Here is an 18,441-nt window from a genome sequence, read left to right as displayed (position 1 = left end):
ATGGGTTTGACCAGACCCTATTGCAGTACTGACTCTACTGACTTAGTTGTTAATTAATATAATAAACCACAACTCCACTATTTTATAAATAATAGAATGTTTGAGTATATAAATATTAAATTTTTCTATTTATAGGAGGTGCTGACAAAATTAGGTCACTACGAGCAAAGGCGTGTTACAGTTATACACCTCAAAATGACGACGAGCTTGGGCTTAAAATCGGTGATACCATTGAAGTTATAAATCAAGAGGAGCCGGGATGGTGGGAAGGTACGATCAACGGCAGAGTTGGTGTCTTTCCGTCAAACTTTGTTGAAGTGGTCGAGGAAGATGAAGATGAAAAAGCAAAAGCAGAACTAAAAGGTTGGTTAAATACTTTCAAAGATACCTTATTCCTAGCACATAAATAAGACTTAGACACCAGTACTGCAAATTATCTTGTAAGAGTATTAACTAATCAGCTAAGATAATGTCCAATCTAGCGCAGTCCAAAATAAAAACAACCTCATTCTGGCATACTCTCATGAAGCGAACCACCAGTATATACCGTATGCGACACACTTAGACCACATGATCAGCAAAATTGTAAGTATCGGGTAATCGCACCTCGTACCTTACTGTTCCAAATATATCCACATTATGATCAGCATCTTTTAAATGTTACAAGGATGAATAGACACACGACAGGACGACATGGTCAGTGGTATAAATTAGATAAAATACAATGTAATTAGATTTTTTGTATTGTTTACAGATTTCTTTTTTTTAATTGTTTTAAAAAGGTATTTTTATGTGGGAATGCGTTACCTATAGTAACTCTAGCTCTCCATTTTTGCGACCATGCAGTCATTTATTTCATTCATTATTTTTTGAAATTCAAAACATTGTGAATATGCAATTTGAATTTTCAAGGTGGAATGTTCAAGCTTACTGCTGTTACTTTCTCTTCATAGATAGAGGAATTGAGTTCTTTAAATTGGAAAATACCATAAGACAGCATCTAAGATAGAATTTGCAACTTAAATAGAACTGCTGATGCTTAAATGGATTTTTATCAAAAAAAGTGATTCAAAATTTGAATTAAAAAATTTCAAAATATAAAGTATTACCGGGTATTTTCAGTATACTGGTAACAGTTTCATCAGACAGTTCCTAGATCGTACATTTCCAACAGATCTTTGTGACTGCATTCAAATGGGGACTAAAAACAGGCACTCACATTAATGAAGTGCATTGACCAGAAGCTTTTTTTTCTCTGCTCAATACAATCTAGAAATGCACCAATATATTCTACGTTCAACCTCACTAATGTGAATAGCATGTGGATTCTGATGAAATTATAAACAATAATTGTATTTTTCAAATCAGAACCTAAGCAACCTCCCCCGCCTCCACCGTCACAAACCTCAGAAGGAGATACCAAGCCCAAAAAGGCGATGGGAATGGGCTTTGGAGATATTTTTAAAAATGGACAACCAAAATTACGTAAAACTGGGAGCACTCTGGAACGAGGAACGCAGCCACCGAGGGTTCTTCCAACATCATCGTCTCCAACGGAGGAAAAAACAACACCGATTGAAACCACGAAAGTGAGTAAATAATTCACATTTCATTCACTAATTATAAAATTCATTTTAATAATTATAACTGAATATGAATTTGTATTCGACTAAATTGCTTTTTGAAAACTGTTAGTCAGATTGTAGGGTAGAGTCTAGATTGGTTGTCTGTATATACATCATACCTGTTTTCTTTCTCTTTCTGACCACTTCTGCTATGTTTTTACTGTAACAGTAGTTGTGTGCAACATAACCAGTATTCTTTGACTCCTAGACTATTTCGTACTAATTCATTCACCTGTGTGTTGGGTGTATGCTTGCTGTCAATGCTGTTCATAAGTTATTTCATCAATTGTTTAGACTTTTAAATGTGTTATATGACATATGCTTATTTTTACCACTAGGCAAGTATAGCAGTGTCTTCTCTTATTGGGACATTCTATTTATTTGCATCCCCTTCCGGTATTGCTAAATTCAATCTTCAACACTGTTAAGAGTTAGTGCATTGATGTGCAACAAACATTGATTTATGCTAACATTGATTATGTACAGTAGATATTGTTGTGATGCAGACATTGATAGGATGCAGACATTGATGTGATTGACATTGATCATACCAACATTGATGTGTTGCAAGAATTGGTGTGACACAGACATTGATGTGATTCTCACATTGATTATACAGACATTGATGTGACGTAGACATTGATGTGATGCAGTTATTGATGTGATGCACACATTGATGTGATGCACACATTCATGTGATGCACACATTGATGTAATTCTCACATTGATTATACAGACATTGATGTGATGCAGAGATTGGTGTGATGCAAACATTGATTATACCGACATTGACATGTTGCAAGAATGGGTATGATGCAGACATTGATGTGACGTAGACATTGATGTGATTCTCACAATGATTATACAGACATTGATGAGATGCACACATTGATTATACAGACATTGATGTGATGTAGACATTGATGTGATGCACACATTGATTATACCGACATTGATGTGTTGCAAGAATGGGTATGATGCAGACATTGATGTGATACAGACATTGATGTGATGCAGACATTGATTGATGTGATGCAGACATAATGTTGATGTGATGTGGTGTGATGATATAACATCAACCTATATAGATCTGCTTGTTAAATAGTGAAAGTATCAGTGATATTATGGTTTACGTTTCCAGTATGTTATTTATAGATGTATGTGACCCCATTGCTTTGGTTATTTTCTTTATCTTCACCTCTATGTCTGTTTGGTGGCTGCGGATAATGGTGGAAACAATGTATCAGTTATACTAGTTAAAATAAATTTAAGTAAAATCGTAAAAAAAGTAGGTCTTATAGTACTGTTACTTGATTTGTAGTTACCGTATATATATCATGTATCGGTATCTTTTTAGTTATTTATTCTTGTTAGTTAAGATGTTATATAGTTAGTTGGTTAGTTCATTGATATACATGTAGTTATTGATTGTATTTGTTTGCCTGCTACATGTACTTATTTTTAACTTCTTAATAGCTATCTAATTTGTTAGTTTACCACCTCACACAATTGGTTAATAATGTGTATTTCAATAGTTATTCAAAGTTACAGGTAGTTGTTTCCACCCTTAGAGTTGGATGCTGTACCACCCGTTAAAGGCAGAAGACTGAAGTAAAAGTGTTGCCCTATTTTGCCTTGACCAAATAAAAATACTGACCAAAGTTGAGAACATATTTGACTAACTGTTATAAAAAAACTGTCTTTAAATTTTAATTTAATTCAGCCATGTATTTCAAGTATTCCCCATATTGTGCAACGGTCAGTAACAATCCCCCCCCCCCCCCGGCCACGTTAGGGTAATTTGATAATATCTGTGTTTCTTTCCACCTATAAGGAACAATATGTTTTGCTGCCACCAGCTGTCAGGGTATGTCATAAATATGCACAGTTGTACTCTGCAGAACTAATATTAGGTGCTGTCTCATTTTATTGTGCCCCCCCCCCTTCCCTCCTACTTCCCCAACGTTTCTATCCCATTTAACCCTCTGTGTTCAACCTACTCATTGCATGCTACAAAATCACCCCCCCCCCCCCCCAATTGCACATTGCATCATTCATAGAGCTAACTACCAATCATCATTAATTATCAGGGTTTCTTAACACCCCCCCCCTCCCCGGACCAATTCCCATCTCAATAACATGAGACAGTTCTCTGACTTGCAGGAAATAATGTTCTCAGCTTGTGGGCACATCTTTGCGCTGCTATAAAGTTGTGTGGATTGTGATGTATCATTCTTTGTGCATGTCACACCAGCTTGAAATCTGATTAGACTGAAATGGACTTGTTCTGTCTGTCAGATGTCCATGTGCAAACACTCAACTGAATTTTAGCAGTTATTACACTGAGGCCTGTCTGTTAATAAGTATGCGTTAGTCAAGTTCTATTTGATCATTCAAAAAGAAGAAGCAAATTTTGTGTTCAAGTTCATTGTTGCTTTATATGAAATATTAATAATAGCTTATCTCTGACACTCGTTGACTGATCTCATTCAAACATTTGGCAAAGACATCACATCACGTCTTGTGTAGACTTGCCAAGGAACTCAATAAAATAAAAAAAACGGCCCACTGTCATGATGAAGCCATACATTACCTCCTTGGACGGATGGACAGCAGACAAAAAACACCACCTGCTTGGACAGACAGATCGTTGAATACCAAAAACATCACTGCTTTGGAAGGATGGAAGATTACAAGAACATCACCTACTTTGACGGGCAGATAGACACAATAATATCCCCTCTTTGGACAGACAGACTGATGGACACCAAAAACATCTTTGAATGGACAAACAGACCCAAAAACATCACCTTTTTTGGACACACAGACTCAAATAACATCACCTGGTAGAATGGACGCAAACACATAACCTTCTTGGATAGACGACGGGCGGAAGGGCGGACAGACAGACAGACAGACGGACGGACGGACGGACGGATGGAGCCAGATTAATTTTTACATTTTTATGTATTTTGATAACAGCACTTGGTCGATTATTAATCCTGGCGACTCAAATAACACCAAATCTGATCTCTCTTCATCATTTAATATACATTGAGAGGAGTGGCCACATTCAATGCAAATATACAAGGCACAATTTGATAGGTTGATAAAACCTGTCAACAAGCAAGCTCCTCTCTGATTGGTCTGACTGTTAGGCATTAGGGTTGGGTAGCCAATGTTGTTGAGTCTATATAAGCCTGGTGTGACATGCATCTTTCTGTAAAGTGCACATGGGATTTCAGACCCTAAGGAAACAATAATGTTACTAATTATTAAATAGTATGTCTTTTCATTGTGTGTATCTGTCTCTGTTTCTATCTTCTATTTTCTCGGATTGGAGTGTGTTAATGTGTTCATGAACTTTACCCTATTATCTGCAATATGCGTGTGTGATTTTTTACTTGTGCTTTTATTTTTATTTATTTTTCTCTTCAATGGTTATTCTTCATTATTGGTGGCATAATTATCATAATTATAAACTGATTCATTATATTTACTTTTAGAAAAGCCGACACTTCTTGATATCTTGATATCATGTTTCAATTGTTAAATCATTGGCATACTGTACATGATATATGGCGAAATTGTAAATTATAATATTCCAAATTTAAAAATAAAGAAGTGTTTTTCTCAGGATTGTCGTCATTGTACTGTTCATAGTAGATCTATAAAACATTAGCGATATTTCAAAATTGCAAAAGTGCATTATATTATTATATTTTTCAAAAAATTTCCTTTTTTGACCACAAGAGGGATGCTTGTAAATTGTTAGAGGGCACTGTACACCTTGTATCCTGCAGAGAGAACTTTTTTTACATATTTGATATTTCATGTCACAAGGATGAAGAAAATGGAATATTTTCGATGTCTAGAAATATTACAAAATTTATAATATTTTGAGTGGGTTTTTATCGTTTTCATTGTGGTCTATGAAAACTGCTGCTAAAATGGCATTTTATGCATACTATTTTACCATTTTTCGGAAAAGCAGATTGACAGTGAATCAAAAAAAGTTCACATACTATTGACGAATGCTAAAACAAATAATTGTAAACATATTTTATCACAAAATATTTCTATATGCACTAAAATTAAAAACTCTACCTTAAGTATCGTATTTTCTGCTAGCAAGACAAACTTAATTCTATCATGGTCATACATTTGTATATGCTACCAAAACTTATAATGTGTTCTTCAACAGCCAAATTATGTTCTTTAATGTAATAATAATGGGTGACTGTAAATTTGTTTAAACTACAAGTAATTATACTCTGCATGTGGTTGATCAAATAAAGTGCTTTACGTTTCAATTCTTCTTTGTTTGACAATTGTAATTGAGGTGATTTGTAAGTAACAAGTGTTAGTAAATTACCCCTCTACAATATGTTTGGTGTTAATATTAGATTGATGTTGTCTTATTATGCAGGGCTCATTGAAGAGAGGAACGCCCCAGCCGACTGCTGTTGACACTGCACCAAAGAAAGGTTAGTGTGACGTACAGTTTCTCGCAGGGGAATTCATCTTTGTAAGTAAATTTACATGGACATCCAAGGTTTTTTCTAGAAAAAAACTGCAAGAGGGAGCACTGCAATTCAGCTGCGCCACCAAGTGGGGGGAAGATTCTCCCTACCAGGGTTTGGATAATTCCAGGTTAAAATGGAGCATCCTATGACTTCCGTGAAGCCAAAATTACTATCAGACAGGTCACAGTTGAAGACTGTGGCCACATGTGATCCCTGGTCAATCAGAATTTTATTGTTGCCAGAGGATCTGCTCCCCAGGGTAAGGGGGCGCATGGCCATGGCATGAGGGCGCTGCGGCCCTGTTTAAAAAAATCCCTGGGACATCTGACTGAGAAAAAAAACTAAACTCTAAAATTCAGTTAAGGAATGGTCTTATTCACACCTGTTTTCAAGGCGGCTGAAGTATTAATTTTGCATCCAGTTACTGATTACAGTATTATCTTCTTTACTTTTCCATTTTCCAGTTAAGCGTGCAAAAGTATTATTTTCATATTCTGCATTGAATTCTGATGAACTGAGCTTAAAAGAAGGAGAAATTGTGACAGTTCTATCACAAGATGGCGGGGATCAGGGTTGGTGGCGAGGAGAAGTTCACGGTAAAGTTGGCGTATTCCCAGATAACTTTGTTCAACTCATTGAAGACCACCCGGAACCACAGTCACATGTGCATGTAAGTTTCAGTCAATGTTCATTATTGACAATTCTTTGAAATTATTATTTCCCCACAATTTTCCAAATTGATATTCACAATAAAATTAGAAAATGATTAAAGTTGTTCTCCTTCTTGCACATGTGTGTGGTGGGTCCCACAAAACAAGAATGTGTACCTAGCAACCAATATAACCAGGTAGATAGCTGTTCCAATGCACATTGACGGGCAAGCCAAACACATGTACATTTTTCTGCGGTCCTACTATTTAACGCCCGGACACGCGAGGGAGTGTCCGGGCACGCGCGGAGGCGAACAGGGGGGAATACCTAACGCGCGGGGCAGCGGCAGCAATCCTTGTACTGTATAATATTCGTTTATGCTCAAAATTTGAACCGTAATGGCGAATTCGAGCAGCTATCCACACTTTTTATGATCGACGCCCGGGCATTCCGGCGAGTCGAGTCCGCCATGTTGTGTCCTAATTTTGGTTAGCGTTTAACAATAGGACAATACCATTCGATCCATGGGGGTGACAGTCCTACGAATGTGCCGACATTGTCGAAGGACAAGGACAGGACAAGTTTGTGCAAGTGTGGCGAGACTCCCGTAGTATTGTTTAGTAAGATTCATTTAAAAATGACCATGTAAGACGTCTGTTACGCAGAAATTATTCACCTCATGTTGTTTTCTCATTGTTATGTGTCCCCGTAAACACAGCATTGTATGCAGGTGACAATGCTACGTACACTTGCAATGAAGTTGGTATCCTAAGAATATCGCATACGGTAAATATCGTGAACGGTACAGAGTTCGGTAAATCTCGTGTACGGTACAGAGGGGATATTTTCGTCCAATGTTTTTATACTTTGTAATGTAATTCAAACAAATAAAAAAACGTATATTCGTAGCCATGGACAAGATTTAATATGTAATCAACCGTTTTATTCATCCATGATTTGTACAAAGATCCTATATTTTGTAAGTGTATAAAGCATTTTCCACATTAAGCTTTCAATATAGATTCTTAAACACAAAATATCAAATATATCTTTAAGTGTAAAAATCGATTTTTTTACTGTAAATGGTAACTTCCTGTAAAAACTTAAGATGCCTTTTTTATTTCCTGTACCAGTCACCCACCCCCTGTCCCCACTCTTACAGCATGCGGTAAATTTCTTATTGCACACGCAGTTTACGGTAAACCTGGTTTATACCTCTTGTCGAAAACACAGAGTTTGGTCAATCTCGTGCACAGTATAGCGTACGGAATATATTACATTTCGTCCACATATTTCAGAGGTTGACGTCCCGACACGTATTCAGCTGTGATTGACACTCTATTGTACAACTACAACAAAGAGGGGAACATACACTGTCCCTAATTCAGTTCAACCACGGTCACTATTTTTAAGTAACTGTGGTTCAACCCAAGCAAGGCACGTTGTTTTTTTTTCAAATAAACATGACATACCAAATATGATGAACTTATGTAATTCAGAAAAAAAAGGTTGTCATTTGTTCCGGCTTGGAGCCTGATGGTAAGGGAAAACATTTACATAACCAGGGCGAGTTGCGTCGAGAGACAAAGCATTTGTTGTTTCTGTTTGGAGCTTTAACAGGTAACAAAAGGGTTTGAATAAATTAATGGCGTGATAAACGCCACCTTGTATTTCTATTTTATGGAATCTCTTGTAGTTTGTTTGTGCAGTGTATAGTTACAGTAGATTATTTACAAGCTGATCCCAGACCAATTTGTAACGGCCGGGCTCGTAAAACGGACCACATGATCCCCGAGCAGGGTGTGAGTCCGGTATGTGAGCTACTATAAAATCGCGATGCGATGGCTATGACCTCTATTCGCACACATGCTTCCGGTGCGCTAGTGTAACCTGCCGTTAACAATGAAACTGAATGACGTTCCCACTTTTATTAAATATAGGTAGTAATAAAGAGAGTATCACAACGCCTTGGAAGCGACACATCGAAAGGTCAAGTTTAGTTCATCGCCCGCTGTACGAATTCACGTTTGCGAATGAATGACCACTTGACGCGATGGAGAGATCCCAAGCCCAGTTGGCGAGCTACTACCAGTAGTTTTCTGTATACACGCCCCGTGATCGATCTTTTCCAAACCTGTCTGTCTATTTACTATACATGTTTTAATTTTCGTTTTAGTTGACTTGTACTTTGAATGATTTTGAATAAAAATATTTTCCACATTTGTCTATTTACTATACATGTTTTAATTTTCGTTTTAGTTGACTTGTACTTTGAATAATTTAATAAAAATATTTTCCACAAGGGCGGGGTGTCTGTCTATTTACTATACATGTTTTAATTTTCGTTTTAGTTGACTTGTACTTATTTATTTTTAATAAAAATATTTTCTAAAAGGGCGGTTTGTTTACTATACATGTTTTACAGTGGGCGCAAACAAAGCGAGACTTTCTTAGCGGCACTGTTTTGAAAACGATTTGCTACATTTTGCGACAATCTCACTTTTTCTTGCAACACTCGATTATCGACAAATTATGTTTGGTCTCGATACATATGCTCGAAAATGCTTTTTTTTCACATGAGGTAAATAATTTCCGCGTAACTACGGGAGTCTCGCCACACTTGCACAAACTTTTCCTGTCCTTGTCCATCGACAATTGTCGGCACATTCGTAGGACTGTCACCCCCATGGATCGAATGGTATTGTCCTATTGTTAAACGCTAACCAAAATTAGTAAACAACATGGCGGACCCGACTCGCCGGAATGCCCGGGCGTCGATCATAAAAAGTGTGGATAGCTGCTCGAATTCGCCACCCCAGTTCAAATTATGAGCATAAACGAATATTATACAGTACAAGGATTGCTGCCGCTGCCCCGCGCGTTAGGTATTCCCCCCTGTTCGCCTCCGCGCGTGCCCGGACACTCCCTCGCGTGTCCGGGCGTTAAATAGTAGGACCCTTTTTCTGGTGGGTTCCACCCAACGAGAATTTGTACCTAACAACCAATATTAGATGGCTGTTCTCATGCACATTGACGAGCAAGCCAAACACATGTATATTTTTCTGTTGATCATGCATGATAAGTCGAAGGATTAAGTTACTCATACATACAACGATAGCCTTAAGATGAATGTACCTGACTTGTTCCTTGCACTTTCTTGCTCTAATAGACTTAGTATCACATTGTATTTTTTTCTGAATATATCATGCACTAATCATTAAAACTATCCCCCAAATACTGTAAAATACTTTATTTTGTATGGAATTTATTTCACTGATGATTGATGAGTTGAATGTAAAATATAGGAAAAAAGGTATGTTCGCTGGATTTTATTTTCACTGAATCATTCCTTCAGCGAAAATTAATTCCAAGCGAAAATAAAGTATTTTACAGTATTTATCATGACACTGCAATTCAATATAAAGTAAAACTGCTTCAATTTCACAAAAATTTTGAAAATTAATCTGGAATTCATGAAATTTTGTAGCAGTGAAAATTTTTTTGTGGGGTCATATCGCACAGAGTGTCATCGACTTTCCAAAATTTGGTCTTCACAAATGCCATAAAATCGCCAAATTGCAAATAGTCCTAGCAGTGAAAATTAAGCGGTTTACAGAACAAATATTCTTGTGCTTTATGATGATGTTCTTCAGTAAATCATTCTTTGGTTTTTTCTTCACTACTCTTTATATCAGGACATTTTAGAGTTTATAGGATAACATTGCACTTGAATTATGTGTTGTCTTATTACAGTTTCCACCAGATAGACCTAAGAAACCTCCGCCTCCGAATAAACCAAAACCCACAGTTGGTAAGTACTTGCATCACCTTGTAAGAACATGAAAAGTCTATAATCTCTTCCACTCATGATGCTGTCCAATTAACACCTATAGGTACGATACTTGTGGCCAGTTGTTGACAGTTACATGTACCTTTTAAAAATGCTAATGGGAACATTGGGTCAACCACCCAACTGAGGCCAAGTGATTATTGGAAATCCATTCATGTGTTGCTTTCAAACTAGCCATTAGACAAAGAATATTTTATTTCCCTAAGAGTGATTATAACATTCCACAATTGCATAAATCTAAATTATTGATTTGATATTACTAGCATCGTACCTAGGCATATGACGGGAACACCACATAGAATTGCTGACTGAAAAATAGCAGTCCATTCATGAATATCCATCCTTGCTTGCCACTAGTCTATAGGACCCATCATATAGAAACAAACTCCAATATTTCTTATATATACCTTAAGACAAACTAATGCAGCTGTTGTGATATTGGTCCAATCAATATTGCATTTCAGCGTTTGTTTGTTATGCGTTTTCTCTAACTCTGCAGCAATTTGCATTGAAAACATCATCCTGATTACTTTCAAAATATTTTTATATATTGTTGCTGATTTTAAATATTTGTTTCCCTTGTGCTAGTACACAATGTGTGTCACCGCTACAGTAGTTTCAGCTTTTATCGATATTTTGGTCAGATGTTGAAAATTTTGCTTTTGTTAATCAAACAAGAATGGACATTATCAAAAAATTTACCATTCTAATATTTATGCTACGAAAATAAATTATTTGCTACAGTCAAAAATAATCCAATTAATTTTTCAAATTTTCAAAAATTACAACTTTCCAAACTAAGGATTTTGGGAGACTAACCCAGATGCTTTTCAATGTGAATTGCTTAAATAATTTTTAGTTACTGCAAATTCAAGCTCTTACTAGTAGCTAGCTGTGATTAGTGTTACATTGGTAGTTGTGTGCTAGATTAGTTTGCGTGGTGATTTTCTCAGGCATGTACATGTAGTATATTGGTTAGTGAGTTTACCACATTTTCTTGATTTAGTTGTAGTGTCTATTAAGTTCTCTGTATCTCAAGTGTGCCAGACATGAATAAGACCACTATTAACACGTTCTCTGCTGATGTTATTTTCCACCCATTTATTTTAGTTATCTGTGGGTGCTGTGGACAATGTGTTAATGTGCTAAGACTGAGAAAAAAAATATCTGACGTTTTTTTTCCTTTTAAAGCATTCCAAAATGCGCTTGTACTCTCACTTGTCTCAAATTTCCCCCATTTTAGCTCAGTATTCAAAAAAAGAAAGAAAAAAATCGCCTCGCCGCCTCATTTTAAAATTTCCATGAAACTAGAAACAGAGAATTTTTTTTTCCTGGCCTAAAGTCAACTTTTGTTTTGTTTTGTTTTGTTTTTGTCAACTATTTCATATTTTTAAGTGTTGTTCTAGGCAGCCAGTAGGATTGTATTTTTAAATCAGGGAAAACTACTAGGACCAATAAATATATAGTAAATGGTGGTCGGTAATCATAGTTTTTGGTAATTATTCAATATACATGTAACTATGCATATTTGTCATTGAGAAAGGATAATTTATTCAAAACATCTAGTTATATTGAATAATTATCAAGGACTATGATTACCCACTCCCAATTGCCATATACAATAGAAATGCATGTCCATTTGGTTCAAAATTAACTTATAAATTATTAATAGAAAAATACATAAAAACAGGCAAAAACGTTGAACCAAAATGTTGGCGTAAAAAATGATACTATACGAAAGGTTGAAAGGTTGACAGTCAAGACGCTGAACCCCGCTGAGAAATGTACGTCTTCTGTTATATGGCTGTCAGTGCATGTACTTAACAGGTGACGCGAATAGGATTACAGCTATGGAACATGGATATCTTTGAAAGACTGATTCTTTGTGCGTTTACATTCACCTTTGCAATAAATGAATGGCAAGCTCTTTAATAGCAAGGCTTCGAAAATTGAGCAGCGAGTTTGATTTATTGTAAAGGGATATTTTTATTATTGGCATAATGTTGCTTTCTAGTCAAATCTTCTTCACTGTCTCTGAACTATAATCTGCTTTAATATAACTACATGTATAAATTGTCTGTGATTCAGGACAAATCTTTCTGTTTTGTAAATCAAGATTTCTACAAAAATGTTAAATTTTGGAAAATTTATTTGATGGACTGGGGACTTCTCCCTATTTGAATGTTTTGATTTTGTAGATGAAAATCATTTATGAAAAACTTGCCAGTTTGCGGCTTGAATGTTTCGATACATGAAAGCATACATGTTCCCATTTTTCAAATAAGGTTAGAAGTTGAAAAAGTATTCCCTGTGGCATACCGAACACTTTATGCTTATAATCTCCATTACAGAACGTAGATGCATAATTGCTTGGTTCAGATCACTTCACAAAATGTAACCCTCTGTTTAAGTTTTTTTTTCATTGCATTTTTATTTTGGATTTGTTCATTATGCATCATCAGCTGAAAAACCAACCAGGCCAGATAAACCAAGCAAACCAAACGACCATTTGCTTCTCAGTAAAGGTAAGGGGTCAGGGGTCACTAACCCTAGTTGACCTTGGTGTAGTCAGTACCCATCATGCATCAGTCCATTGTCCATCTATCCTCTTTATTTTTTTAATTGTCCCGTGATGTTGTCATTTGTTTTTATGTATATCAGTTAATGTTTTCCTTTTTACCATTTGAAGTAAACTTTTGTCATTTTTCACAAAATAAGCATGCATTATTTGTTTCTATATTTTTTTTCCAAAATTTTGATCATTTTTCTGGGATGGGGAATTATGTCAATTAGGTTCTAAATTAAAAAGAAATTTATACCCCCCCCCCCCCCCCCCCCCCGAAGTGCAAAATTTAGATTGGAAAATTTATTTTCATATCTTCTATTCAACATATACAAGTGATACCATGAACTATTGATTGCCATCTTATCAATGAACTAATAAAAATGAATATATAATGCATCTCTATAATGTAATAATTATCTTTTCTTGCTTGTATTCTTTGTCTTGTGATGTTCTGCAGCTAATCTTGGTTGATCTCGGCTTAGCTCAGTTAACCCTAGCTGATCTCAGCTAATCTAAGCTAATTTCAGCTGATCTCATCTGATTTTAGCTAACCCCAGCTAATCCCAGCTGATTTTAGCTGATTTTAGCTAATCTCAGCTGATTGCTGACACTTTAACTCTGTTTATCCATGTTTACATACTTATGCATTTATCATAAAAAATCCAAGATTGTTTAATCTTTAAGCAGGAGTTGACGTAAGATTTTTTTTTTCTTTATTGAATATTATTGATGAAAAGGGGTTTGTAAATATATCTAGATCTCAAATTACCGGTAACGGAAACATTGTATATAAATCTCATAGTGCATTCTCACAGAAATGAACCATTGATTAATTTGCTTTCTATTCATAATTGTATTTCATGTGACTGTAGAAATCGTTTTTTTCTTCAAGAAAGGGTTAAGTTGAGATCATAATTCAATTCTTCCTCGTACACACTAGAATTATAACCATAGCCACATATAGTCATAGTGGTTTCATTGCTGAACACCTTCCCTGCTATGGATCTGTATGATAATTTAAATTGTTTTCAAAAACAACAAAATTGTAATAGTGTTAGATTTTGTATGTTACTATTCTGTCACCTATACCATTTGAACACCAATGTAGCATGTTAGCGAGCGAATTTGCTAGTCAGTTAGCAATATTGCTTTCAGTTAGGAGCCTACTCTGTAAAATCAGAACACTAGTATGTGACTTCTCAGAGTCAGATGTGTCATGAAAGATACATTACTTGGACGTGTGAGCAACTGCAGCCATTTGAAAATTGTTATAATGAACAGTATGCCATTTATGTGTTTTGCAAAATGAAAACAAAAAACAGTTGTTCCAAACGTACGAAATGCTCCCAGTCTTTATTTTTTCAATTGCAATTTTATTTTGAAATTTCTACAAACTGTTTTCCTCATACATTATAGTGTATGCAAGTCAAATGTATAAATATTCTAAACACATGTCTGTGCAAAGTTTTATAGTCAAGTTGGGTAACACTTCTCTGGCCATTCTATAAAAAAAATATCATATATAGTTCGTATCACAAAGTCCAAAATCTGGTATATAATGGCATGTTATCGACGCACTGGTTTATTGTGTATGTACACCACCCAACACAACTTAATCAGCACCACAGTCAAAAGTACTGGTCTGGAAGTAACATTATTTACTGAATTGAAATTTTGATTGCTACCTCATTATATTGGTGTTTGAATGGTACATGTGGTGATAGTAAATGCTTTAGGGAAGGGGGCTTTTTACACAAAGCTGTAGAAAGCTCATTGAAATCATTGAGGGTCAATATTCAGGATTATTCCCAGTTTGGTTCATGGAATATTGATTGATCACTGAAGCAACAGCTTTACTTTATTGTATGAATAGATAACTGCATTTATTGTCCATTTTTCAAACTTTATTCTCTAATATCTTCCACATCTTTTAGGAATTCTGTGTATGTATTGGTTTATGCGTTTCTGTCTGTTGTGTGTTTGTCTGTCGTTCTGCTGTGACCTCTTTTCTACTGTTCGAGCTTCCTTTCCTACTATTGTATGGACTCATCACATTTGATAACTTGTAACATAATTTTCAAACATGTAGATTATTTTTTTTTTCCCAAATTGGTCAATCCGATCATCGTTGAGGGACGGTGATCCGATGAACAATTAAAGTCCTGTCAACATTACACCACATCATGTTTGATATTGGTTCCTAAGTTACGTATCCAGTACATGTAACAATCATTGTTTGTTTACAAGAACTTCAAAATAAGCACTGTACAATGACTCTTGAATGTTTTTACTTTTTTAAGTATTTTATGTACATTGTTTTACATAAATGATGATGCATAAATATATGCATGTTTTTTTTGTTTTAATTTTAACACAATATTCCTCATATTATGTTACACCCCCACCCCACCCTAACCCCAAAAAAGTTGTTTGTTTCTGGTTGTAATTTGCAGTGCATATGAATGAGTGTGCTATGTCTACCTAACATGAGTGATTTTTTAGCCAAGTCTGAACCTTCGGGAGATTTTTAAATTAAAATATAAATACCAGCAATATTAAAAAAACTAGAAACAAATTTTTATTTTGGCTTTGTGTTTATCACAATCCCTGTGAAAGACATACATTATAATATAAACAGATAAAACTGACTAACTCTGTTTCACCACTCACAGATGACAAATCAGTGGGTGGCAAATCTGCAAAACTTCCTGAACTTCCTGTTCAAGGGAAGAAAGAAAAAAAAGAAAAGAAGGCACCACCTATACCTCCTGGACAGTCTAGTGATAGTAATAAACTTAAAGAACCAGGTAATCTGATGATGTGAATAATATTTATACTTATATGCATTAATTGTCATCATGTTATAAGAGTTTCAGTGCTTGTTTATAGAATTATACTGTAAAATACTTTTATTTTCGCTTGGAATTAATTTTCGCTATTTTCGCTGAAGGAATGATTCAGTAAAAATAAAATCCGGCGAATATACCATTTCCCTATATTTAACATTCAACTCATCAGAAATCAGTGAAAATAATTCCATACAAAAATACCCAAAAACACTTTTCAGCGAAAATTAATTCCAGCTAAAATAAATTATTTCACAGTAGATGTGATCCAAGATGGCCTTCTGACGGCCATGTAAAACAACTAACTTCAATATTGGCCAAATCTGTGGTTTTCCTACAAATTTATCCATCTTTTGTTTTGCAGAAATCTTCGATGCTGTACAGCCGTCTCCAGAGAAATTAACGCATCCTACAAAATTTCGGGCCAATAACCCTAACAGAAGACCCCCCTCAGTACGTGTACGAGGTGGATCAGTGAGTGTATTGATGTGTTTTGGTTTTTGTGTGCTTATACCATTTGTGGTGTTGTCAGTTCATCCGTCTGCTAGTCAGTCTGTCTGCTAGTCTGTGTGTCTGCATTTCAGTAATGGTTTGATGGGTTAAGGTGTGCATATAAGTGTGGCATATGTATTAACTGTAGACACATTCATACAGCATTTCAACGTGGTGACAGTCTTGTTTGAACTTCCGATTTTGATGTTGTATATCTCAACAAACTCCTGACAACTTTTTATGGACCTTAGGGTGGTTGTTGCTCCAGTGTGTATGTATGACTATGAAAAATACTTGTTGAGGGCGCAATTCATGTGCATTATCCCTTTTGAATACCATTGTTTTTCTGACCCAAATTTAGTTTGAATGTTTTGCAAAAAAATGATCATTTTGATCGTGTCAACATTTGGCTTTGAGAAAAAATGTGTTATTTGTGCTGAATTTATTTTTTTAAGATTCTCTAAATTTTTCTCTTCAGGACCTTTAAAACCATCTAAATGATGGATTCAGTCAATCTTTTACAAAATAAATCTGCATAATGTAGAAATTATGTCTATTATACAAAATTACAAATAAATAATTAAAAAAAGGTTGCACTCTAATATTGGTGAGAACAAAATCAAATCTCAAGTTCATCCTCCTTGATTCATTTCATACCAACTCTTCTGATCCTCCCATGTTACAATACAGCCCACAGAGACAGATGGCTCACCAGCGTGGATGTCTGACAGTAAAAAGGGACCAAAAAGACCACCCATACCTGACAATTTTAAGAACAACGATCCACCTCATCTTGTAAGTCACATTCCATCACTCATCTCATTATTATATCAAAATTATTACCTTACTTGTATCATCAAAGATGAAGGGAGAAGTATATAGGAATAAATGTCTGTCCTTATTAACTCTGCTTTGAAACTTTTTCTTGTGGTTGCAATAACTCAATCTTTTGCAAACTTGGATATTTTATTAACCAGTTTGAAATCTCGACCAAGTTTAAATTTCGGTATGTGTTGTATGTATATTTTTCAAGCTGTTGGTGAAATTTTACTTGTCTTTGTGATTACAATAACCTGAACAAATTTGATGTGATCCTCTTCAGACTGACCAGTCACTATAAAATGTCAAACCGTTTAAATTTTGGTATGACTAGTCTGCTTTTCAATATATGGGTTAAATTTGGCTGAAATAAAAAGTTGTCATTAGACATAGGAATATTATAGTGTACACAATAAAGACATTTATCTTGCCCAAATGTTATTTTCATTATATAGTATAAATCATTCTTAAGTAGTTGTCTAGTATTTTATATCAAATTTTGCTTTACATATATTTCTGTATTATTCAGGAACTTTTACACAATTCATGTTTTGTGATACGCTGTGATTAATACAGTACATGTAGTAATAATTGAGGAACATGAATATTATTAATTTTGTTATGTATTTATGATCACCTCATTGTCGAGTACATCATTATTCCGCTTTGAATTTTTAATTATTATTTAATACATAGATTCGCAACAGACATGGTTGTGATAGTTGTGCTATGTTTTTTTTTTTTTGGGAGCTTGCTCAATTTTGCAAACCTTTACTCCACTTCTGACACTGAGGGCGATATTAAAAAAAACATTACATCATATTTTGTGACAGCGCCCTCTGTGTTGAATTTTGATATGAATGTTAAACGTGAAGTAAGCAGTGAAAATGTGACTGACATTTTTATTTTAATTAAAAAAAAATGAGAACCACTAAAAATTAAAATTCCATGTTTTTGGAGTTGCTATATAGATAGCGTGCCCCCAAACCAACTAAATTCATCGCCAATCCAGTCGTACGTTACATGTTATATATGTTACAACATTGTTTATGTTTGTCCATACTTG

The 18,441-nt window shown here is 35.1% G+C and overlaps 1 protein-coding gene across 6 annotated transcripts in view; it reads left to right on the top strand.

Annotated features, from left to right (window-relative positions):
* The window catches only part of LOC100372798 (SH3 domain-containing kinase-binding protein 1-like), a 54,430-nt gene that overhangs the window by 34,123 nt on the left and 1,866 nt on the right, over positions 1-18,441 (top strand). Inside the window, exons 4-13 of one of the 6 annotated variants that reach the window (XM_085504900.1) lie at positions 136-363; positions 1,369-1,589; positions 3,460-3,492; positions 6,055-6,112; positions 6,616-6,821; positions 10,556-10,613; positions 13,115-13,177; positions 15,891-16,025; positions 16,429-16,517; positions 17,247-17,351. In XM_085504900.1, coding sequence (XP_085361026.1) covers positions 136-363; positions 1,369-1,589; positions 3,460-3,492; positions 6,055-6,112; positions 6,616-6,821; positions 10,556-10,613; positions 13,115-13,177; positions 15,891-16,025; positions 16,429-16,517; positions 17,247-17,351 — 1,196 coding nt within the window. Of the gene's footprint in view, positions 1-135; positions 364-1,368; positions 1,590-3,459; positions 3,493-6,054; positions 6,113-6,615; positions 6,822-10,555; positions 10,614-13,114; positions 13,178-15,890; positions 16,026-16,428; positions 16,539-17,246; positions 17,352-18,441 lie in introns of all 6 variants that reach the window. The other 5 variants (XM_085504899.1, XM_085504901.1, XM_085504903.1 and 2 more) reach the window with 5 other exon arrangements.

Source organism: Saccoglossus kowalevskii, chromosome 11, assembly GCF_978046115.1.
Source record: "Saccoglossus kowalevskii chromosome 11, keSacKowa6.1, whole genome shotgun sequence".
Taxonomy (NCBI): domain Eukaryota; kingdom Metazoa; phylum Hemichordata; class Enteropneusta; family Harrimaniidae; genus Saccoglossus; species Saccoglossus kowalevskii.
This window is presented reverse-complemented; position numbering and strand designations above follow the sequence as displayed.